Raw genomic sequence first — 25,689 nt, forward strand, 5'->3', positions numbered from 1 at the left:
AAGAGAGTTCATTCTCCCTTTATTCTAACTGAAATTGCAAGAAAGAGCTCTGATTGGCTGGCTTGGATCATATGCCCATTCTGGGAGGCTGAGCATTTTGGTCAGGAGGCAGCTGACTGATGCATCTCCACCATGCATCCGTGAGTGGAGGGGGATCTTACCCGGGAAACGGTGGGCAGGAGATCCTGAGTGAATCAAACAAAACTAAGCCACAGCACTGATTTGTTAAACTTCTATGATACCACATGTGTCTTATTAATATTTTAATATATCTGAGAGTGTATCTCAGCTTGACAGTAGAAACTGGAGAGTGAGCTCCCAGGCCAGCCTACCCAGCTGGAGATGCCATGTCCTTGGAAGCGGTCACGAGAGGGGGTAAAGCCAGCACTCAGGACTTTGTGTAGAGAAGTTCCCAGTAAGACTGGAATCCCACTGCCATCCCACAGGGACTGGAGTTCAAACAGAAAGGCTTGTTTTTATAGGAAAACTCTGAATTTGGAAAAACTGGAAAAAAGGGAATCCACGGGTTGCATGCATGGATAAGCTTTGGCTAGATAAAAGGAAATCGATTTTTTTGTTTAAAAGATTCTAAAGGGCCTGAGGCGTAACCCAAGGCTGCCAAGCTATAACCTGCCTCGTGCTCTCATGGGGAGAACCCAGAACTTCTCAGGCTTATAGATACAGATGTGCGAGGGTATCTGTGTCTTGGGCCAGAGGAGAAGAAACTTGCCCTAGAAAATGAGAGTGGCTGTTCCCAAAGAGAGACTTTCAGCATCTGTCCCTGAGGACCCAGGAGGCCTTCGCTGGGCCAGACTGAGGAATGGTTCTCTACATTCTGCTTTTGTTTTTTATGGAATCACTTCTGTCCTCGCTGTTTCCCAACTTAGACTTTAGGGCCGGGAGCGTCCAGCACTTTAAGCCTCTCACTAATTGCTGTTTTTAGCTGGTATGATCTCTTCCCAGTGGATTCTGTGGGTTCCGTTAAGGCCTTTGACTGTTGGTAACGGGCTTATTTAAAGCCTTAATTAAGCCCCTGCCTGTCCAATGGGCTGGGTGCCAGTTGCTGACACAGACCCAGGCCCTTCAGCTCGGTCATGCCATGCCCCTGGCTCACCCTTCACTCTTCACCTTCATAATAGACCCATGATGTAAGTTTCACAGGCATTGTTTGTGGTCTAAATTGCTTGGGGTGTTAATGTTTTAATTCTCCTTTCTGTGCATCTGTGTCCACTTGTTATCTGGGTGAGTTTATCTTGGAGATGGGGCAGAGGATTCCTCAGCACTATTGGTTTACTTCCTGTTGTTTTTCAGTTTTTAAATCACTAAGCATGGTCTAGTGATTTATCATAGGAGAATGTATTCACTATAGAAGAAGCTGCCTTGAAACAGGGGAAAGAGTTCAGGGTGATGTGCTACAAGAAATCAGAGTAAGTGTGTAGACAATCGTGTTGCAGAATCAGCTTTGTCCAGCTTTGGAGAGACATCTGTCTGATAGGTTTCCTTAATGTTGCATCCTTCGGGCTCAGCATCGATTTAGTCACTCAACAGGATTCAGGCAAAGACATATTGACAGCCCTCTGGTCTATTGTTCCTGGCCATAAGGATTTCTCAGCTCACTGCTCTCAGCTTCTTTGTATATCTCTCTAACTCTGCAGTATCCTGCTGGGCAGTCTTCTTTCCCCCTGGCCTTAGGATAATCCTGGTTTCTCTCCTTTTGGTTTCCGTCCTCTGACGTGGGCAGAGCCTCTGTTTCATCTCCTGCCCAGCTCTGCGCTGCAGCTGTGAGGGCTTGCAGTGTGCAAACAGGGACAGGCCCACCCAGGAACAAAAGACATGCAGGAGATCATCAAAACAGCACCCTCACCCCCTTTCTACCGCTCACCGAAGCTAAGAAAGCAGATGTGCTGCTCTAAGTCTTGTAGGGGGTGTGGTGACCGGGGAAGCTGGCACTGCTCTGGGCTTCCGCTCTGGGAGCCTCGCCCGGGCAACCTGGAATTGACTGAAAGCCCTACACACACGTCAGAGAAAAACCAAGAGATGGCATGCTCTTAAGAAGGTTTTACTTTCCATCATTAAGTAGATCTCAAGACAGCACCAGGTCCTACAGACTCTCCAGCACAACAGGCAGGTTTAATGTGGCAGCGAACAGCTGCCCGCCTGCAGCCCAGCTTTCCCCTTGCTGTCCAACACACGCAGATGAGCCCCATTCCTTTTAGAGGCCTTTCGAGGCCATCGAGGTTCTTGAGGACATTCTACGTGCTGGAGCCCAGTTTGACTATTTTAAACTACTACAGGGTTTATGGTTGTTGTATCTTTATTTTTATGGCACGTTGTCGGTTATGCCCTTGATTTATTTGCTCCCGGGCTTTTGTTCAAGAACACAACCTCCAATTAAATGTGGTTCCTGTGGCAAAAATATGATTCTCCATAGCATGACCCTCTTCGGGGCCATTTCCAAAACCTCATTCTGGTGAGAAGTCAGGACCGCCTGCTCATGTTCATAATGATTTCTCCTTGTGGTCACTTGGTTTCCCCTTATGGAGGGTTAGAGGGTATTAAGGCTGTGGGCTGGGCCCAGAGGAGACTGAGGAGAGGAAAGTATCTCCCGCCAGGAGCTAAGTGGGTCACTGTTTAGAACCAGACTACTTCAGGGATGGAAGGCACCTGAGATCTCAAGAGCTGTTTTCTCTCCAATGAAGGGAGGAAATCACAACCTGAAGAGGCTGGGAAGCAGAGCCAGACACAGGACTCAGGTCCAGCTCTTACACTGTCTGTCCTCTCGGTTCCACATGACCCTCCTGGGGGTGTCTTGGGCAGCCGCCTGGTACCCATCCTTAATCTGTCTTAGACCTTGGGGTATTTCTGCTATAACAGAAATACCACAGACTGGATGGTTTAAACAACAGAAATTCATTTCTCCCAGTTTTGGTGTCTGGGAAGTCCAAAATCAAGGCACCAGCAGATTCAGTGTCTGGTCCTGCTTCCTGGTTCATAGCTGGCCAGCCTTCTCTCTGTGTCCTCACATGGGAGAAGGAGAGAGAGAGCTCTCTGGGCCCACTTTTATACAAGCACTAATCCCATTCATGGGGGCTCCACCCTCATGACCTAGTCACTTCCAAAAGCCCCACTTCCTAATATAATCACATTGAAGGGTAGGATTTCAACGTGCATTGTGGAAGGACACATTCAGTCTATTGCACCAGCCTCCTGTTATTCTAAGGAAACGGCCCAAGACTTGCTCATGGCATGGCCATAACTTTTGTGAGCCCTTTGGCTTTTTCCCAAAGTGGGAGCAGATACTACTTTAACCTAGAGGATATTTAGGGTCTATTAGAGATAGGCACTTATCAATGCTTTGGGTTCTACAGTATTTGCCTCACCAAAGACATGAATTTACAATGAGGCACAGAGACAACTACTCAACTTGGAGACCAACATTGTGATCCCAGATCTGCCACTTAATTTGCCATGTGAGATCACTGGCAAATCACCCACTTCCCTAGGTCTCTTTCCTCAGCTCTCTGGGCTCAGTAATATGATTGATTGGCTTTGCATCCTGTCACGGACACTGTTGGTGCCCCACCCAGACGCCCTTCACCAGGCTGCTCCACCCATGCCCAGCTGCTGTGAGTGTCGGCTAAGGGGTCACAGGTAGGGCTCCTGAATCCTTATCTCAGGGTCTGCTTCTGGGGAATCCGACCCAGGACACCTCCCTTATTGTGTCACAAGAATCAAGTAAGATTCTGTATGTGGAAGCCCTCTGAGAACTAAAGTATCACTGGGTTTTTATTGTGGTTTTAGACTAGGCTGAATCCCAGCTGTGGCTTCTTGGCTGAAGGCCCATGATGAAGGCAGATAAGGCGTCCAGGGAGGGCAGGGCCATTGTCACGCACACAGAGATGTTCATTCAGGCTTCTCTTCTTTCCCCACCTAGAAGCCCAGGATAGTGGGCAGACAATAAGAAATACTTGAAGTTGAATAATTTTTAGGTACAGTTAGGTAGTGGCTGAACCAGTTTTTCCATATTGGGAGGATAAGAATTGGAGCTGCAAATCATTCAGACCTTGGAATGGAAAAAGGTCACAGAAATTCCTGCATTTGCTTCAGACTCAGGCTGTGCAGAAGTCCATTGCAAACTGCAGCTTCCTAAGTGGTGCCAGTTTCAGCATATTTAAAAATACCTGGATATTTATTTTGGTCTGTAAGGGCACTTAGGAGGTAAATTTGGTGGTGTGGGGTGGAGGGAAATGTAAATGTATGTAGAAAATAAAAGGAAAAGGAAAATGGAAAGGGGAAGAAGGACCTATGTCCCTGAGGTCGGGAACACTTGCAGCGTCCCCAGTTAATCATTGATGCCTCAGGCCTTGATGGCCACAGAGTTGGCACTGCTGCAGGGGGCCAGAGTACTTGCCAGTGGAATGCCAAGAACGCCTTTGGGGAAGTTAATGATTCATCTCCTCCCAGTCCTAGGGCTCTGCACTCCCTTTCTCTGAAGCTGATGACAGAAGGCTATCTGATCATCTTCTGGAGGTTAGGCTGGCCTTGCCTAAAGAGGTGAAGGAGAAAATAATGACAATTTGCAAATTCACTACCTGAGCAGACTTCTAAGGGGCTTCCTTCTGTAGGAAAGAGTTTCTTTTCTCACTTGTTTTGGGAAAATACGCTTTCACAGGGAAAAAGAATGCTCTAATAGGATGGTTGTCTGATACTCCTTTGCATGAAACTTTGGGCCAGAATAATGCCACAAGATGATGTGTTTTATATGGATACATGGCATTCGCCACCTTCAAACATGCATAATGTTTGTTTGTATGCCACTTTAATTTCCATTTCTAGATTTAAGTATCTTGAGGGCCTCCGCAAATTAATGAATGGTTGTTATACATTCATTACACAGACATGCTAATATAAAAGGAGCACATTTTCATTTGAATTTTTTTTCTTTTACCAAAGCCAGGCATTTGCAGAAATATCAGAAAATGATAGTTAAGTAAAAGGAAAACAGGAGAGACCCAGAGACAACCAGTGTTAACATTTTGTTTCATATTATAATAGACATACATTATAATATGACCGTGGTCCCCTTCAACACCACCACCCTCAGATAGGATGTATGTGCTTGGTGAGACTGCAATGGCCCAGGCATGACTACACAGCCACCTCGCCTCCCCTTTCTTCCACATGCTGGTAAAGCATTCTCTCTGACCTTGCTGAGGTGTGTGAAGAGGAATATTGCTGTAGGCCATTGAAGGATTTCTTTGTAAATGCAGTTTGGGGTCATCCAGCAAATTCAGAATTTGCTTCAATCGTATCCATGCTCTCTTATCTTTTTTTTTTAACATTTTTTATTGATTTATAATCATTTTACAATGTTGTGTCAAATTCCAGTGTTCAGCACAATTTTTCAGTTATACATGAACATATATATATTCATTGTCACATTTTTTTCTCTGTGAGCTACCTTAAGATCTTGTGTATATTTCCCTGTGCTATACAGTATAATCTTGTTTATCTATTCTGCAATTTTGAAATCCCGTCTATCCCTTCCCACCCTCCGCCCCCTTGGCAACCACAAGTTTGTATTCTATGTCTACGGGTCTATTTCTGTTACGTATTTATGCTTTGTTTTTTTGTTTTTGTTTTTTAGATTCCACATATGAGCGATCTCATATGGTATTTTTCTTTCTCTTTCTGGCTTACTTCACTTAGAATGACTTTCTCCAGGAGCATCCATGTTGCTGCAAATGGTGTTATATTGTCAGTTTTTATGGCTGAGTAGTATTCCATTGTATAAATATACCACCTCTTCTTTATCCAGTCATCTGTTGATGGACATTTAGGCTGTTTCCATGTCTTGGCTATTGTAAATAGTGCTGCTATGAACATTGGGGTGCAGGTGTCATCCTGAAGTAGATTTCCTTCTGGGTACAAGCCCAGGAGCAGGATTCCTGGGTCATACGGTAAGTCTATTCCTAGTCTTTTGAGGAATCTCCACACTGTTTTCCATAGTGGCTGCACCAAACTGCATTCCCACCAGCAGTGTAGGAGGGTTCCCCCTTCTCCACAGCCTCTCCAGCATTTGTCATTTGTGGATTTTTGAATGACAGCCATTCAGACTGGTGTGAGGTGATACCTCATTGTAGTTTTGATTTGCATTTCTCTGATAATTAGTGATATTGAGCATTTTTTCATGTGCTTATTGATCATTTGTATGTCTTCCTTGGAGAATTGCTTGTTCAGGTCTTTTGCCCATCTTTGGATTGGGTTGTTTGTTGTTTCTTATTAAGTCATATGAGCTGCTTATATATTCTGGAGATCAAGCCTTTGTCGGTTTCATTTGCAAAAATTTTCTCCCATTCCGTAGGTTGTCTTCTTGTTTTACTTATGGTTTCCTTTGCTGTGCAGAAGCTTGTAAGTTTCATTAGGTCCCATTTGTTTATTCTTGCTTTTATTTCTACTAGGAGAAAATTTTTGAGATGTATGTTAGATAATGTTTTACCTATATTTTCCTCTAGGAGGTTTATTGTATCTTGTCTTATGTTTAAGTCTTTGATCCATTTTGAGTTTATTTTTTGTGTATGGAGTAGGGGAGTGTTCTAGCTTCATTGTTTTATATGCTGCTGTCCAGTTTTCCCAACACCATTTGCTGAAGAGACTGTCTTTATTCCATTGTATATTCTTGCCTCCTTTGTTGAAGATGAGTTGACCAAAAGTTTGTGGGTTCATTTCTGGGCTCTCTATTCTGTTCCATTGGTCTATATGTCTGTTTTTGTACCAATCCCATGCTGTCTTGATGACTGTAGCTCTATAGTATTGTCTGAAGTCTGGGAGAGTTATTCCTCCAGCCTCTTTCTTTCTCTTCAGTAACGCTTTGGCAACTCTAGGTCTTTGATGGTCATGCTCTTTTATCTTGGGAGTGAGTAAAAGCTGCTGCTCCTACCTATATGTAATGCAAGCAGCTTCTTTCTTGGGAAGTTTCTGTGATGTCTTCTGTGCTTTTCCTGTGCTAAAGTCCCCCAATTCTGGGTCCCAGGCTGTGCATTGATTGGCCAGTCTGAGCCCTGGCCCCTCTGAAGATGAGTCCATTCTGACAGGCCTGTTGTGTTTCAGGGGTTTGAGGGCCCTTAGGGAACTTTCTCTGAAACTCAGAGTGATTTCTTTTCTTGGAAAATCTCTCTCTTCATTTTCCCCTCTTTGGGGAAATTTCTTCTCTCTGAACAAGTTGCTATGAGGCTTAGATATGTTAAATATTTAGAAAAGTGCTTAACACTTAGCACTCAACAGATGTTAGCTGCTAACTCTGTGAGAAAGAGGGCTCTAGGGCAGCACTGCCTGATAGAAACACCAAACAAGGCATGTATGTAGCTGTACCTTTCCTAGTAACCACATTAAAAAAGAGAAAGGCAACCACTGAAATTAGTTTTAACAATATATTTTATTTAACCCAATATGTCAAATTTAATTGAACTCAGGACCTTGTGCATGCTCTACCACTGAGCTATACAACTCCCCCTCCAGTATTTTTAAATTACCAAGATAGTTTACATTCTTTTTTCAAGAATTCATCTTTTTGAATTCTTCAAAACCCCGTGTATAATTTACATTTACGGTGCAACTCAGTTAGGACCAGCCACATTTCAAGTGCTCAGTGGCTGCCAAACGGGGCAGCTCAGGTCGAGAAACTTGCTACTCGAGGTGGGATCTAGGGACCAGAAATATCAGCATCATCTGAGAGCCTGTCTGAACTGCAAACTCTCAAGCCCACCCCAGCCCTATAGAAGCAGAACCTGCATTTTAACAAGTGATTCATTTGCATGTTAGAGTGGGAAGCACTGGGCTAGAATCCCTATGCTCAGTCCCCACCCCTGGGATTCTGACTTAGTTGGTCCAGCGTTGGGCCTGGGCACTATTACTGCTTTAAATCTCCCCCTGGTGATTGTAATCATGCAGCCACGCTTGAGAGACACTTGTGTGATGGGCTCTGAAGCCAGGATGCCTGACTTTACCACTTTCTACCTTCAAGACCTTGAGAAATCTACCCAAACTACCAATTTCCTCATCTCCAAAATGGAGATGAAAGTAGTATTTGCTTCAAGACTTGTTATGAGGATTAAATGAGTTAGCACATGCATAGCACCCAGAACAGTACCTGACACGTGGGGAATACTCTGTACATACAAGCTCTCAACCTTTCTTCTTTTCCTTGAAGGTCCGGGGTTACCCAGAGCCCCAGGTGACGTGGCACAGAAACGGGCAACCCATCACCGGTGGGGGCCGCTTCCTGCTGGACTGTGGTACCCGGGGGACTTTCAGCCTTGTGATTCATGCTGTCCAGGAGGAGGACAAGGGAAAGTACACCTGTGAAGCCACCAATGGTAGTGGTGCCCGCCAGGTGACAGTGGAGTTAACGGTAGAAGGTGAGTCCCAGGAGGTGAAAGCTCTGGGGACAGATGAGCCATCAGTTTCCCCATGGCCTGCGGCTCCTGCTTCAGCCCTCTCTCGGCAGAGGAACCCACAAGAGAAAGAACACTCATGCCTGAACTCAGGGCCTTTTAATCTGATGGGGGAAATGTGGTCCCTGGCACAAGGGAGGCCTCCCAGGAGATACTGTCATGCTACACACCACATTACTTTCCTGCTCCAGCCCTGCCTAGGCTTCCCTGCACACAGACTGAGATGGGACTCCTCATCACGGCTTTACAAAGCCCGGCCCACTCTGGCCCTGGCCTGGCTCTCCAGACCCATCCCCTTCCGCTCCTCATCCTGATCACTCCCCTGGAGTCCAGCTGGCCCTCTGCTCGTCTGGTGCAAGGCTTCAGGGCCATCACAAGGCTGTTCCCTGAGTAAAGAAGAGTTCTTCCCGCAGCCCTGCCCCTGACTTCTCCCCTCACTTTCTTCAGGTCTCCGCTCCTCGGAGGGACCTTCCCTCCTTAGAGAATCCCCTCTGACCACCCCATCCCCAGGACTTCCCATCCTCCCACAACACCTGAACTTTTCTTCTAGGGCAATCACTGTCTCCCTTTTTATGATCTCCTCTACCCCCGACCAGTAACTGGAAGCTCTAGGAGAAGGGGGATGTTATCCTGGTTACCGCTTATCTCCAGCGTCTAGAAAACTTCCTGGCTCATGCCAGATACTGAATTACTTGGAGAATGAACAATGTTTATCATCTTAATTATAAAGTAATACATGCTCACCATAAAAAACTTTGTAAAGCTCAGAAAAATATATAGGAGATAAACATACCAGTGTGTTAACACTGAGTAGTTACTTTTTCTTTTTTTTTCCCTCCTTTGTACTTAAAAAAATTCTATTAACTTTGTTAACTTTATAAGTTCCAGGAAAAACATTTGACTAAAGGAAGTTAGAGGGGGAAGCTGCCAGTGTATCTCCCACTTGCTGAAGCTGCCCCACTGGTGAGAATATTGCCATCTCAGGCCACTGGCTGCTGATTAAAGGCTTGATGTCTGAAATGACATGGGGGCCTGTCAGACCCTCAGAAGTGTGACAAGGTTTCCCCCTCCCTTCCAGGCCTTTCTAAGGGCTTATAAACCAGAGGGTCAGACTCATTTTCTTCTCTCTCAGAAAACAATCTCCCAACCTGGTTTTCAGGGGACATTATGTGCCAGGGAAGGTTCCAGAATGGGGTGAGGTGCACCTGGGCCAATGTTTTTCCTGTTTGCCTGCATCGAGGAAGGACAGGCTGGCTGTTTCACAGAACAGAATGTGCATAGTTTGGATGCTTTCCCGAAATTCTTTAACTGAGTGACTCATTCCTTTTAATGACCTTCAAGTGCCTGTGGGTTAGGGCATTCCACGTGGAAAGTGGCCCCTGGTCAGAGTCTCTGAATGGCCCTCATCTCGGCCAGTTCCGGTCTCCCCTGCAGCTTGCACTTCTCAGTGCCTGAACTTTGAGGTGAGGCCCACAGATCCCCTTATATTAGTCAGCTCAGGCTGCCATAACGAGATACCACAGACTGCATGACTTAAATAACAGAAATTAATTTTCTTATAGTTCTGGAGCCTGAAAGTCCAAGGTCAAGGTCCAGCAGGGTTTGGTTTCTAGTGAAGGCTCTCCTCCTGGTTTGCAGACAGCCACCTTGTTGCTGTGTCCTCACATGGTAGAGAGGAAGCGCTCTGGTGCCCCTTCCTCTTCTTATAAGGGCACCAGCCCTATTGGATGAGGGCCCCTCCTTATGACCTCATTGAATCTTTGTCACCTCTTTACATGCCCTGTCTCCAAATACAGTCACACTGGGGGTTAGAGCTTCAACTTGTGTGGAGACGCACAGTTTTAGTCTGTAACACCCCTTGTCTGATTTTCTATTTGGAGCTGGGGAAACAGGGCATCAGAGTTCCAAGTTTCTGGTCCCAACTTTTGCCAATCAGATGTGTGACTTTAAACTCTGGATCTCTGTTTCTGCAGGGTAAAAGGTTTGAATTCAGTGGTCCCTAAAGCCTGGCTAGCCCTTGTTTTCTATGATCCATGTTAGAGGAATGGAGTGGGTTAGGAGTGCAAGAGAAGTATATAAAACCCAAGTCATAGTAAAACTGTTTTTTAGTTCCCATCAGTAAGGACGTTAGATCTGATGTCTCAACTAAGAAGGAAGAGTTTTAGTAGGTCGTGGTACTCGGGGCAGTAGAGAGGGAAGAAGGCAGGAGAACTCTATCAGAATGAGAGAAGGATGAGGCTTTTGACCCTGCCCCTTCCCCTTTGGTTTTAATTTGGGGAGACCATTGAAGATGTTGTATGCCTTCTAACCTGAGGAGAGAATGACCTAAAGGCTGCAGCCCCTTTAAGTGTGAACGGCCCCATGTACATTCTACTCCTGCGTCAAAGGCCAGTTTAAGCCGATGTGTGGTTTGGGCCCACCCCATACACCATAGGCCAGGAAGGATTCACTCTGGCCCCTTCTGCCATGGATGAATTGTTGACTGGGCCAGGCTAGCCCAAACTCTTACAAAGGGAATCCAGCATCCCCCCCTGCTTCTCGCCAGCTCTCTGTACTATGCTTCTTACTTATGCTTCTTATTTGGAAAGAGCAGCGGTTCTGGAATTAAGAGAATGATTCTTATGTGGAGCCTTTTGACGCTTCTAATGGTCAAGTTAAGAATGTGGTATTGTCACATGGTCTTGGATTCTAGCTCCACTGGTTTCTTACTATGGGGAAATTAACTTTCCAAACCTTAATTCTCTTTCCCTAAACAGGAGCTAATGGCTGCCCTCTGGGGTTGTGTAAGGATCAGTGCAGCACTGGCGAATAATAGGCACCCAATAAATGGTAGCCTCGTGATACTCAAACCTGGTATTAACATCCTGAGAACTACTTGCAGAGGGAAATCCTTGCATGGGAAGTGGAGAAGGAAGCTTCCCCCTCTAACTTCCTTTGGTCCCCAGGGCCAAGAAACATCCCAGAGTTAGTAGATCTGGGATGGGCTCAAGAATTTTCATTTCTAAATGTTTCCTAGTGGTGCTGATACTAATGCATACTGGGTCCAGTACTTTGAGAACCAGTGGGCTAGTGCCTGTCCCTGCTGTGTTAGGGTCAGGAGAGAGAGAGAGAGAGAGAGAGAGAGAGAGAGAGAGAGAGATTCATTACAATAAATTGGCTCTCATGGTTGTGGGGGCTGACAAAGTCCCAAGATCTTTAGCCAGCAAGCTGGAGACCCAGAAAAGCGGATGGTGTAGGTCCAGTCCAAGTTGTAAACCCTGAGAATCTGGACAGCTGATGATGTGGTTTCAATCCAAAAGCTGGAAGACCCCAAACCCAGAAAGAGCTGAAGTTTCCGTTTGAGTCAGGTATAATATAACTAACCTGTATTCAGTCCTTACTCGTGTTGCTGGCAAGACTGGGATTGGTAACCCTTAGGACAGGTGCCTCAACTGGTGCAGTCTGCAGTGGTACAGGGTGAGGTAATGAGCATAAGACGTGGCTGCCAGGTGGTTGTCCTTTTGCAGGCCCATGGTCACAGCAGGTGTCATTAGGGTGACCATTTATCCCCATGTTCCTGCTCTGCCAATGTAATTATAAATAGAGCCTCCTTTGACTTTCGAAAGAGTCCCACTTTGGATAATAGATTACATGGGTACCCTAGCCACAATCAACATGTCTGGTGCCCCAGGCGGTGAGTAGAGCTTTAAAAGTGATGTTGAGAAATGAAGGGTTGTTCTAGGAGAAGAGGAGTAGCAAGAGCAATAGTTTCAGAGGAAGTGCTTAAAGTTCATTTTCATCTCTGAAAAATAAATTCCAAGTCATTAACCACTCTGCATAAAAATGCAACAATTAAAAAGTAATAAATAAATGAACTTTAAAAATAATGAATATGTATTCTCTGGGGAATAGATTTAGCCAGGGGCTCCCTCCTCTTGGGAAGTTTTCTTTGAAGTAAATAAATAGGAGGGACAAAGAGCTAGTTCCCCCCACTCCTTTCTGGATCCAGCCTTAGCCGTCACTCCTTCTTCTATTACATACTCTCTCCTTTATGCAAATTATGCCTCCTTCACCTCCATCCTGTGGGATTCTTTCCCCAGCTGCCTCCCCTGGAGGTGACAGGTTCCGAGGCCACCACTTTCGTTTCTGTTGAAGAGCAAAGACATGTCCCCTCATCCTGAAATGTCTCCCAGGAGCAAAGAGTGAACCGTCCGTAGCTCCATCCACCTCTCTGCGTCAGAAACTGGAGGTAGAGCAGAGCAGTTCAGACAGGGATCCTGCCTTCTTGGAGCTTTCTTTCTCCTCCAGAAGAGAGGCTATAAATAGGAAACAAATACAACTTTTGTAGTAGAACTAAGTGCTCCCTGACCATGTGTGAGAGAGAGCCAGGTGTCAGGCCAACTAGAATGGGAGGGACAGCAGAAGAGAGAGTGACCCCATGTCGTGGGATTTCAGGGAGAAGAGGCGCCCTAATGACCACTAGCCTAGCTGTCCTGGTGCCACTGACACCAGCTTTCTCTGGTGGTTTTGAATTTGTAGGAAATGCTTCTCTGCCATCTTTTTGCTACTTCACTTTGTCAGGGATAGATTTCTCAGATCCCTTTTATTTTCACCTTGGACTGGATTGATGACATTTCGTATTTTGAGCCCATGTCTGTTTATATTGGTGGAGTTTTAAAGTATTCCTCAGGATCGTCTGTCATGATTCTTTTTTCCTTTTGTTGTTCTCTTATTCCTTTTGTACTGTTTTCCTGTATCTAAATTTTCTACCTTCTTAAAGACGCATAATTATATTCCACATTTGTATTCTTTATAAACTCTTTCAGTCTGTTACGCCCCCTGGTGACTCCTTTTTTCTTTTTAGGGGCATATGCCCTACTTTTTTTTCTTGTCTAGTCAGAATCTTAGAATGCTCTGAGTTTTTGTCCTTTTCTGTCTCATCAAAGTGAACAATATAAACGTGGTAGAGACAAAAATTATTCTTTTGCCCACTAGTCTCTTTGCTGTGAAACAACCGCATGTCAAGACTGCCTTGGCAGAAGCCTCATTTATTTGCTATATGGAGGTGTTAGATGACAATGACTTGGTCTCATTCTGTTCTTGAAGAATGACTTCCAATTCTCCTTTTCCCTTCCCTCTTTTGCTTTCACCTTCCACTTTTCCTCTGTCTCTTTTTCTCTCCAAAATATATACCAGTACCCCTTGCTGGCCCAGCCTTTACCCTTGATGCTGCCGACTTTTCTTCCTATCTCTTACTCCTCCACCCCCTTCTCCCAGCTCCGCCTCCAGCCCTTTCCCCGTTGCTTATAGTTCTAGCCTCTTCTTCATTCATCAGACTTTATCGCATGGGCTAACTTTGTGCTGGGATCAAAGAGCAACAAGACTTGGTTATCACTCTTAAGAGACTGACTTTCTTGACCTCATGTTTCATTGTTATGTTGCAATTAAGCATCATCATCAGGACGTGTATAGGAAGTACTGACTGTGTGGTGCTGTGTGGGAGACAAAATACTTTGTCAGATCCTTTCTGCAAGAACCTGGCTGGTCAGATAAAACAGACACATTAAAAGCTAAATAAAAGCACAGCTCCAGTCACTGGGCAGCACAGGTTTATTTGCCAAATGATTGCCACATGGGCTCCGTTAGCTTGGTGGAGGACGAGACTCTGGAGGCTGAACTGGTCTGGGATGTCCACTTGGAAGAGGAGGGACTTGGCTAGTTCAGATTTGGATGGCAGGTTGTAATTCTGATGATGGGGACAGGGAAAAGTAGAATTAGGTACTTGGGTTGGGGGGGGGAAGGTGAGGTGAGTAGACAGGTAGGAGTAGAGAGTAGTGGAAGATAAAACTAAAGGATTGATTTGGAGAAGACTATGGGAGGTCTAGAGCATGAGGCCAGGCAGTTTTTAGAGTCATGTCTATTCCAAGTGTGAACGGACGATTCTGCCCTTAATCATTGCCTTTCCACTTTCATACTGCATGTGGCTCTCCAAATGAACTACTCCTCTTAGCCACAGCTAGAGGGACAGACCTACTATGTGCTTGCTTTTGCTACATGAATCTTTTTGACTCTACCTTTATTTTTCTGAAAGTGTGAATTTATAACAAGTATTCTGATCATAGATTTTTCACATGTTCCATTAGTCTTTGATACACTATCATTTTGTGTGATCCCCCAACAAAAATGGGTTGCTTATTAATTCAAAGAATTTTTCCAGAACAATGTTTAAAATTACCTTCCCATACACTGCACTTGCCCACCATGTGGCTTCTGATCAGACACCTGTGTCGCAGTTGCAGCGAGTGACTCCCACTCCATCAGACCCAGAGTGGGGAGCAGCTCAAATCAGAGGTAAATTTCTCTTTGTTTCCCTTCTGATAACTTGATACAAAATCAGTCTTTATGACTTAAATACTAAGGGGGATACCCGCTAATTGGCTTGGTGTTTGAGGGGAGAATCACAATGGAAAGTGACCCAAAAGAAGTGAGCTCAGATGCCTGGGAGTCTTGGCCTCCAAAAGAAGCCTCTAAAGGAAACAGCGATTTTTCTCTCTGCGGAGTATCTAAATTTCTCTTAAGCGTACTTAAGACAGTTGAGAGATCACTGGCCACAATTTATTAAACTATCACCCCTCCAAGATAAAACTTCATGTCACTACTCCTTTGAACTCACTGGATAAGATATATGACTACTTTCTTCATGAATGACCAGGAAATATTTTGTCTTCTAAGTGGTGGGATTTTATTTCAACCCCCAAGGAAGAATTGGTTCTTTAGTGTGTCAATTTCCTGGAGCCCCAAATAGAACTCCTGAATTACCTACTTGGTGCTCTGGGATGACCTCCTTAACCTCTACGGAAGGATGTACAATTGACCCTTGAACAACACAGATTTGAACTGCACAGGTCCATTTATACCTGGATTTTTTTCGATAAATATAGTACCTGTATTTTCATTTTACAGATCTTTAAGTTAACTAAGTGTGGGGAAAGTTTGTGCAGAGATCACAATATGAGGAATCAAGAGAATTAGGGTTTGAGTCCTGATTCTTTTCAGTGGTTTCAGATTATGGACCTTGGGGTGAGTCATATATCAAGTCCTTCATTTTGGGGGCAGAGAGAGCAATACAAGGATTTTCCACTGTGTAGGGTCAGCACTCCTAACCCCCATGTTCTTCAAAGGTCAACTGTCCTTGTGATCGAGTGTCATAGCATAAGAATCACGTACATGTGTTATTTTCCAGGGAGAGTGGATGGCAACAGTGAACTCTAAAGCCCCCTGCCTGAGCAGGGACTGTGGAATGAACTGTTTAAATACAGTAGGCCCCCATTTATACAGTGACAGGCAGCCCCTGGCAGAGGCCCATTAACTTTTTTTTTTTAATTGAAGTTTAGTCAGTTCCAGTGTGTCAATTTCTGGTGTACAGCATGATGTTTCAGTCATGCATACACATACATATATTTGTTTTCATATTCTTTTTCATTATAGGTTACTACAAGATATTGAATATAGTTCCCTGTACTAAACAGGAGAAATTTGCTTTTTAATCTATTTTATTTGTAGTAGTTAGTATTTACAACTTGAATTCCCAATTTGTCCCTTCCCACCTCTCTTCCCCTGGTAACCCTAAGAGGCCCATTAACTTTTAACGTTATGACTTTAGTGGTCCCTGGGAAGACACATCTGAAACCTTGACAGGAGACAACCCACATCTCCTTGGGAAGGAGGGCATCCTGGCAACCTCGTCATTCTCCAGTGTCCCCTCCCCTCCCCTTCCCCAGTTAGTCACCAGATCCTGCTGTGCCAGTTATAATCTGTCTCCACTGCCATCCTGGTCCATCATCATTTTCCTCTTGTGCAAATTCCCAATGGGTCTCCTTGATTCCACCCATACCCAACTCTAGTCTCCGCATTGCTCTTAAAAAATATCTTCTAATGAATTCAGATGGGATTTTATCACTCCCTCCCTTCTAATATTCCAGTGATCCACCTTTTTTTTTTCTCTGTGATTTATCATAACATTTTGTGTATTTTTCCCTGTGCTATACAGTGTAATCTTGTTTATCTATTCTACAATTTTGAAATCCCAGTCTATCCCTTCCCACCCTCAGTGATCCACCTTTAAATTGAAATTCAAGATCTTCAACAGGCCTTGCTATGGGATGTCCTCTCCCCCATCTTTGAAGCCATCTGCCTTTCTCTTAAGACTCAAGGTTTATTCTAGCTTTTATTACACACATCGCTCTACCTCCTGAAGCTCTAGCTGATGCCTTATGCATAATAGGGACTGAATCAGTGTTTTAGCACAGATGCGGTCTCAAGGATCCCATCCCAAGGCAGAAAATTGTTTTGTTACCACACTTAGTCATTTTTTTTCCTTTCCTCTAGTTCAGTGGTCTATAACTTGTCTTGCTATGTTACAATCTCTTAAGATTGTTTCATTCTTTTTTGAAATATGTCTGCTCTGACATTTATCCTCACACTACTTTTTCTTTTCACTATATTAATTTTTCCTTCTTGTTTCTTTTTCTCTCTCTTTATTGAGATATAATTGACGTATAACATTGCTAATGCTGCTTTTTATTCTAGTGTCCACCCATATACCTGTGCTCCTTCATTTTCCATGACTTACTTGTACAGAGTGTTTCGTAATCATTCACTTTTAAATCCAAACATGCCTATGAGTTAGTGTAAGCATCTATTTCATTTTATCATCTAGTGTGCCTGAAAATTTACATATTAAAATAGTCATGCATGAACATCTACATACTGAGATAAATATTATTATAATTTCCTTTTATTTCTCCTTTGTGTTTTAGTTAGGGCTTTACATTGATTTTCTTTTTGAAATTATATATATATGGATAGTTAGAAGTGAATTTGATTCAGCATGGCACAGAGGGAATTGCTAAATACCCATTTAAAAAGTGGACATTTGTTCTGGTTGAGTGAAGAACCACTATTTTAGGCAACCCTTAACATCTACTTTGAAGTTGCCTATAAATAGGAATGACTGCTCTCTGGCTTTCCTGGAACCGTCCCGATTTACTCCTGTTGTCCTGGCTGAATTATTAATCCTCTCCCTTTCAGTGTCAGCATGCCTTTTTGGATGATAAATTAGATCATCACACACTTTAAGAAGCCCTTCTTCTTTTTGCCATCGTGATCGCATTATTCCCCTCCTCGGCAGCATTCTCTGTGTCTACTCAGTCTTTGACAAAAAGAGCGAGGTGTCTCCACTGTTGAACTTTTCACTCCGAAGACCTGCCAGCATTCTCTTTTACTCGTCCTTGAAAAATGTCTGAGATTCCTGCTTAAATACCTTCAGTGCCTTGGCCTTTTTTCCCCCTAACTCACTCGATCCTGTCTTCACCTATTCTCTTAACTTTTCTATCTTTGGCTTTTCTACCTTAATCCTCTTTCTCCTTATTTTTCTCCATAGTCTAGCTGTTCTGCCAGATTTTCATACTTTCACGAAATTAATTTTGCCTTATCTGACAATTTGCAACTTCAAATGTTTGCCTATAAATAGACCCTGCTAGTTATTTTAGCCCACATTCTTTTTTGCTTTGATATATGTCTCTGGTGTTGACTTGCATTAAAATAAGCATTTCTCAATTCCATTTTTAGCTGACTGCTTTATATGTTACCTTTGGATCTTACCAAGAACTGTTCTTACTCTGATATAGAAGTATCTCCAAGCAGCATTCTTTTGCTATCCTTTGAGGAAATATCATATTTTTGCTTTTTTTTTTTAAGGAGTAAAGGAATTTTAGCCTTTGGATTAAGATGTCCAGCTCCCAAGAGTTTTATAGATGCTTAGTCTGATTTTTTTTAGTTGTGGTAAAATACACATAACATAAAATTTGCCGTTTTAACCATTTTGAAGAATACAATTCAGTGGCAGTAAGTATATTCATATTGGTGTCCACGCATCATCACTGTCTAGTTCCATAACTTTCCATCACCCCAAACAGAGCCCCAAACCCACTGAACTGTCACTCCCCTTCCCCCCTGCCCCAGCCCCTGGCAACCACTCATCTGTTTTCTGTCTCTATGGATTTGCCTCTTCTGAACATCTCATATAAATGGAATCATAGATTTTTGTGTGCCTGGCGTTTTTCATTTAGCAAAAATTGTCAAGGTTCATCCATGTTGTAGCGTGTATCATTACTTTATTCCTTTGTGTGGCTGAATAATATTTCATTGTATAGGTAGACCTCATTTTGTCTATCCATTTCATCCATTGACCAGTCTAATTTTTATCACATCTTTACTCCAACATGAAATGAGTGGTATAGTAGCATGACAAGTGCAGTGAATTGTACAGAGCTATTTTTTCCCGCAGGAATCTTAGTGATTGGTGTGTAGCTAATTCTGTGGAATAGAGTATGTATAAGAGGCAAGAATGTTTTGATATATTTTCTTCTGGTCATTTTACTATGTTTGAGTATTTTTATTTTTACCTGATTATGATCACATTGAATAGAAAATTTTGCATGCTGCGCTTTTTTCCATAAAACTTGTTCATTTAACAAATATTTGAATACCTACAATACACCAGGCACTGGTCTCCATACCTCTGATAAATAGAATGTTCTGGTGGGGATATGGTTTGGGAGTTATCAGTTTACGGATGATATTTAAAGCCATGGGACTATCTGACCTCCTGAGGGAGAGTCCATAGCACTGAGGGAGGACCCAAGACTTTGCCCTAGGGCACTCTCAGAGATCAAGTTCAGTTCGAAGAGGGAAGGAGGCTGAGAAGAACAGACAACCTGGTAAGAGCAGGAGAGCCTGGAGGAGAAAGTACTTCAAAAGGGAGTGGCCCCTTGTGTCAAGTGCTACTGAGTGAGCTGAGGAAGAGGATTAACGACCAGGTTAGACAAGATGGTGGTCGGAATGGAGCTCAGTGGAGTGGAGAGGTTCACGACCCAACCAGAGTGTGCTGGGGAGCAAATGATATGCTATTTAAGATATGTGTGTGTTTCATATACTCAAACACAATTTGGTGGCAGAATAAGATATCCAACTGTGCATTTTACTAAACCACTTTTTGTCTCCCTACTGTGTGACATTTACGTTGTTCCCAATTTTTACTGTTGCAGACAAGACCAAGAAGAGTAGCTTTGTAAGTTTTCTTTCTTGCTTTTAACATCATTTCCTCTGACTGGCGGTGCAGAAAGGAAGGAGCTGGCCTAAGAGCAGAGTGTCTCTAAAGCTTGTGATTCCCATTGGCTCAGATATTTCCTACAAGAATGGTTGGGTTTGCGCTCCCCTGGTCGTGTCTGAGGGGACCCAGCATCCTGACTGCAGTTGTCCATTGGGTCCTCCCAGAACAGCTCTCTTCTTTTGTCAGCTTAGAAGTTCTTTTAACCTCAAACAGAGAGCTGGATAACAAGAACTGAACCCATATTGTGGGGAAAGAACTCTACACAGCTCACTAAATGGTTACGTTGAGCAGAAATGCACGTACAACAATTGCCAGCCTATATGGAACCACAACGTAAGTGTGATGCTGGCATTTGATATTATTCCTTTTTCACTGAGGTTCTGGTGAAACCTTAAACCAGATGTGGCTGAGGGAATTCCTCAGCCATGATCTTCGTCCTTCATCTCTGTGCTCCTATGCATTCATACAGATGTGATCAGTGCTGGAATGTAAGGAAGTTTCCCGTATTCCAGGAAGCACCCAGCAAAATCTCCCGTTGCAGTTGCCTGCTGATATCAGGGAATGACTTCCACCCTCTCCATGCATACCTTGGGTGGGGTTTTACAAACACTTCCAGCTTGTGGCAAAAAGAGAACAACTTCCAGGCAGATCATCTCAGAAATGTCCTCCTCTCCCTCTCCCTACTCCTCAAAAACACCCCACTGCTTTATAGTCACTTTCCGGTCACATTATGAGCTGTTTCTCCCCAGCAGCAGCAGCTGGATAAGGAAGCCGACCCCAGCTGCCTTGCTGGCTCTGCTGTTTAACTGCTTCCTGCTCAGCACAGCAGCACCTCACCCAGGACCAGCAGTGCCCGGTGTCCTGCTGGTGCAGACTCCACACCAGCAGGACACCAGGATGAGCAAGTGTAGCTCATCTCCAGTGATCTGCTACACCCAGCAGGACAGGTGCTGCTGTTTGCTGGGCCTTAAGTGGAAGGATAGAATGGTGACTGGGTTTCAAACGTGAACAGACGTGCTAAGAGAGATGCGTGTGCATCTGCCCCTCTTCTCTTCAGTGGGGTCCTTTTCTGCAGAGGTCCTAATCACCACAGATCATCCCCAAAGTGGAAGGTCCAGGGGTACGTAACAGCTCGGCAGAATGGTGGCATGTTCTAGGACAGGCAGACCTGGACGCTTCCCTGCACCATTATTGACTCTGTGACTCAAGTGGACCATTTCTCACCTCTGAATCTCATTTCTCTCACCTGTTTAGAAAATAGAAGGATAGTGTAATACCAGCCTCCTTAAATTATTGCAGGAAATCCATGTGATGATGTGTGTAAAGTGCCCACCTTAGAGCCTGATGCGATGTGGGCTCCGTCAGGGTGAACTATTCCGTCCTTATCTCACCCACCCGCCTTGTTGACTCTTTCTGACTTCTGTTGCTCCAAATTGGTGGCTCAGATGGGACTTTTCAAGCCTCTTTTTCTTTGTCTCCTACTTGCAGGGGGCTTTGTGAAGAAGCATGGGCAGCCTGTTGTTTCCAAAGCCTTGGGGTAAGTTCTGGGATGTTCAGCCCAGGGTGAGGGCTGGACTGGCTTTTCTTGCTGCCTTGACAGAACAGCCTAGGGAGTAAGTCCTTTGAAGCATCCTGGGTTATGATAACTAAAGTGGGAGTCTCTTGGGGTGTGACGTGTCATTCACACAGCACCTCCTGACCTGGTGGCCTCCATGGATAGCCCCTTTGACTGGTCCAGCTGCTAAATGCCAAGGAAATGGGCTACATGGCCATAGTCTGTGGGGATTGCTAACAATCAAGGCAATAATCAGAAGACTTAAATAAACAGACTTAAAAGAGGCAATCAGTATGTGAGATTTCTTATGGCAAGTAAACCTATATTGGTAAGGATAAGTAACAGTGGCTGCTGTTACAGACAAGCCCCCAGATCACAATGGCTTAACACAGGGAAAGTTTACTTCTTACTCAAGCAAAGTCAGTTCACATATTCTTGGATAGGTGGAGAACCTTCCCATTCTCTTCCAGGGACCCAGGCTCCTTCTGTTTTGTGGTTTCATCACCTCCTAGGCCTGGGATCCTCTGCAGGACTCTGCATCTAGCCAGAAGTATGGGCAAGAGAAAGCGTGGAAAACACAGGGGAGGTTTAATGGGTCCAGCCTAGAAGTGGCATACAGCACTTCTGCTTACAGTCTGTTGCTTGAAATCCAGGCTTTGGCCAGAGCTCAGTAGAAATCAGGTAGACCTGACTTCAGGGGATGCTGGTAAATGAAATCTAGCTGCATGCCCAGGAGGCAGAGGATGTAGGTTTTGGTGCCACAGATTTTCCAAAGGGTGCATTAGAAATGTGTTTGAGGCACAGAATTGGGAAGGCTGCCCTTTGCTGGTTTCTGACCACAACTTAAGTGATTTGGATGGGGACAGAGAAAAAAGGATCTTAATTGCTTTGGAGTCTCTGCTGATTTCTTTCCAGGGACAGATTTGCAGCCTCTGCAGTGGAGACCCGTCCGAGCATCTGGGGAGAGTGCCCACCAAAGTTTGCTACCAAGCTGGGCCGAGCGGTGGTCAAAGAAGGACAGATGGGGCGGTTCTCTTGCAAGATCACTGGCAGGCCCCAGCCACGGGTCACATGGCTCAAGGTGAGGTTTTGTCTAACCTGACTCTGGCCCAGGCCTAGGGAACCCAGAACTTCAGGGTTAGATCCCTGGGCTAGTGGGAGTTTGGCTGCCCAGTCAGTCGCTCCTGTTTCAGCTGTGTATGGTCCTTGAGGTTCTCTGTGTGTTTGATTGCCATGCCTGTTCTTGTCCCTGTTTGCACACTCTCCTTCTGCTCCTTAGTCTATGATGTCCTGTAATCCACACACTCAAAGCATGAAATTTCCAAGTCAAGACAGATCTGGCCATCCTAAGAGAGGGTAATTTGCAGCCTGGGACTGGTTTCAAGCCACAGCTCCCTGATTCACAAAGCATTTGATGCTGGGCAAGTCATTTGATCTCTTAGAACCTCGGTTTTCTTATCTAGGAGGCAGAGATAATCCCACCTACCTCAAAATCCTGCATGTAGGAGTGCTTTATAAATCATTCAGGGCTGGGCCATGTCAAGGCAGAGTGGGGAGAAGGCGGTGGAGGGGGAGGAGGCAGCAGTGGGAGGGGGACAGGTGGATGTCAACTGGGCAGTGAGGAGCCATAGGGAACACCTGAGGTCAAGGCCAGGGAGATTAGGTTTTCCATAGATAGAACTCCTGGATAAGAATCAGTGATGGGATGCTTTTTACCTATTTCCTGACTTTCCTGTACTGACCCTGGGACAAGATAAAAGGAAGAGGGAAACAAAGGAGAACAAAAGTGAGGAAGGTAAGATTTCCCCCTCCAGCTAGGGCTTCTTTGAAACAGGGTCCATACACCTGTTCTAAGCTGGACTGAACTCCACAGCACATACGTACACTGAGTCAGGGCCCTTGAGTTGCTCTAAGGCTGCTCTCTGAGTGTGTTGTCAGGGCCCAGAGCAGAGGGCCCTGCTGTCCGTGCCTGGTGTCTTTCCCAGTTAGATTGGCAGGAGGTAGGAGGACTGAGCCAGAAGGTGAGCAGTTTCTCTGCCATCCACAGGGAGACATCCCCCTGCAGCCCAGTGCCCGTGTGTCTATGTCTGAGAAGAATGGGATGCAAGTTCTGGAAATCCACGAGGTCAGCCGAGATGACATGGGCGTGTACACGTGTTTGGTGGTGAATGGGTCGGGGAAAGCTTCCATGTCGGCTGAGCTCTCCATCCAAGGTATCAAGTGGAGGGAGGGCTAGTGCAGGGCAGTCCATTCCCGGCGACCCCCCTCCCTGGAGGAGCTTCTTGTTCAATATGCATCTGTGTGTTCCACGTGTCGTGCTTACATACTCATGTGTCCTCAGGGGCAGGGTCTTGAATCAGAAGGGAAGTGGGTGAGCAGCACAGACATGGCCACGGAGAAAGGTGCTTCACCTGTGTCCTTACACCTGTCTTCAGCCTTTCCTTCTTGCTCAGACCCCTTTTTATTTATATCTCTAATTGACTTTCGGAAGAGTGGACATTGCTACTATCTTACCATCACCCCAAACTTAACCTGCCTAAATTTGTCATCCACCTTGGCCTTCAAACAGGTGCTCCCTCAGCTTAGGTCTTCATCTCCCCTGGACTGGACATTTCAGCATCGCTTTTGACCCCTGTCTTCTCCTTGTTGTAGTCATCAGTCCCAGACAACTCCTTTCTTGAAATCTCTCTGAGTATTTATCCTCCTTACATACTCCTTGGTTCTACCATGTCCAGCCTGGAAATGCCAAGGTGTGGATGGAGAAGGAGATTGATGCCACTTCATTGGAGCGGGAACCTTGAGCAGGGTGGGACGTGGGGATCAGGGAGGGAAGCCACCCTCACTGTCTCCCCCTCCTTCCTTACCCTCGTTTCTTCTGTGATTTTTCTCTTCCCTGTCTCCTTCTTTTCTCAGAAAATATCCCTCCTTGTTCTCTTTACCACTTTCAGCCCACGTGTTTTCACAACCCACAGAAACAAATTTATTCTACATTGCAACATACATATGTATAAAGACATATTTAACTGAAATAAGTCCCATGAAACAATCCTGAGTAGTATTATGGGCAGCACATGCTGGTGCTTTCCCTTTGATTGTACACCATTAAGGGGAAAACCCTGGGCCTGACCAAAGAGTTTGACTTCATAACTCACTGCGGGCTCAGGACCTGCTGTCAGTCATCGAGAGAAGTGTCTTAGTCACTCTCCCTTTATTTGCCCCAGCACTGAATTAAAGAACTGTTCCCTTCTGAGGCGCTTAATGACAAAATGGTGTGTTGCCTGGGATTCGTTTAAAAATACTCCCAGAAAAACCCTCAAAAAACCAAAACAAAAAGGGATAGATAAGATTGGCAAAATGCTGGTATTTTCCTAATCTGGGTGTTGGCTTTCAGTGTCTGTTATATCGTTCTCTGTACTATTGTGTATTTTGAAATTTTCCATGATAAAATTAAAAAAAATAATGTAGCAGGAAAAAAATACATGGCATATTGTATGTTTTTTCTTTAAAGAAATGAATAAAATTATACTTATCCTGTACATTTTTAAAGCAGGTATTTGTCAAAAATGATCACTATGAGGGGTTCTTTTGAGGGCCACATGCAAGGTACACTGTTTGGGTTTGAAGTTTTCAGTCGATATTTATTTTTGTTTGTCCCTTGAGTAGTTTTTGTTTCCTTCTATGGACTAGAGGCAGGGAGATCCCATGCTCAGGGTAGGGCAGCAGAGAACACCATAAGGGCGCAGGGCAGCGCTGGGAGCTTGGCCGTGTCTCCAGGGTTCAGAGGAGTTTATCAGTTAACCCAAGAAATTCAGGAGCGGGAAGCTGAAAGGAGAGAAGGGGGGAGACCATCAGTGATGGGGAAAGTGAAAGCTTGTGAGGCCAGAACTCCGTCAGAAGTGAGAGGCTGTTATCTTGCCCCTCTCTGCTCGTGGTGTATAAAGCATCCCACTAATGGTCATTCTGCCTTCTCCCCTTTTCCAGGTTTGGACAGTACCAACAGGTATGTGTCAGCTTTGTGATGATCATGTTTCCAAATCAAAATGCTCTGCAAGGAAAGAGGGATTATAACTGAGAAATGCCCTGAATTTCTGAGCTGTCCTATAGGGAGGGGGAACTGACTGTTGGTGGGGAATTGCTCTATTTGGGGTGTTTTGTTTTGTTTTCCTGTCATAACACGCCATCCAGTTTCTGTGTCAGACTTGCCATCGGTATTGAGACTCTAGCAGACTCAATGCTGCCATCTTTCTCAGCTTCTGCTCAGTATCTGTGCTAGTTAGCTGTCATCAGGAAGAGCACTCTGCTCAGCAAAGGATGCCCTCTGCGTTCAAGGCCAGAATCCCCCTGCTCACCCAGCACATCTTCATCAGGAGCTTCCTTTCCTGAATGTGAGGTTCTGTGTAAGATGCTGGGTGTGGTGGTGAGCTGATGTCTGCTGTGGAGAAGGGCCTTAAACGGAGCCTCACAAAACATAACTACAAACTCTGATGCCTCTATGAGAAGTGCTAATTTAGAGCAGAGGGACAGAGAGC

The 25,689-nt window shown here is 44.8% G+C and overlaps 1 protein-coding gene across 11 annotated transcripts in view; it reads left to right on the forward strand.

Moving 5' to 3' along the window:
* Nucleotides 1-25,689, forward strand: part of MYLK (myosin light chain kinase) — a 247,068-nt gene that overhangs the window by 108,047 nt on the left and 113,332 nt on the right. For all 11 annotated transcript variants that reach the window (XM_072964016.1, XM_072964017.1, XM_072964021.1 and 8 more), the window contains 5 exons: nucleotides 8,210-8,417; nucleotides 21,094-21,142; nucleotides 22,076-22,241; nucleotides 23,208-23,373; nucleotides 25,142-25,160. In XM_072964016.1, the coding sequence (XP_072820117.1) occupies nucleotides 8,210-8,417; nucleotides 21,094-21,142; nucleotides 22,076-22,241; nucleotides 23,208-23,373; nucleotides 25,142-25,160 (608 nt within the window). The remainder of the gene's footprint in view (nucleotides 1-8,209; nucleotides 8,418-21,093; nucleotides 21,143-22,075; nucleotides 22,242-23,207; nucleotides 23,374-25,141; nucleotides 25,161-25,689) is intronic.

The sequence above is a fragment of the Vicugna pacos genome, chromosome 1, assembly GCF_048564905.1.
Source record: "Vicugna pacos chromosome 1, VicPac4, whole genome shotgun sequence".
NCBI classification, from domain to species: domain Eukaryota; kingdom Metazoa; phylum Chordata; class Mammalia; order Artiodactyla; family Camelidae; genus Vicugna; species Vicugna pacos.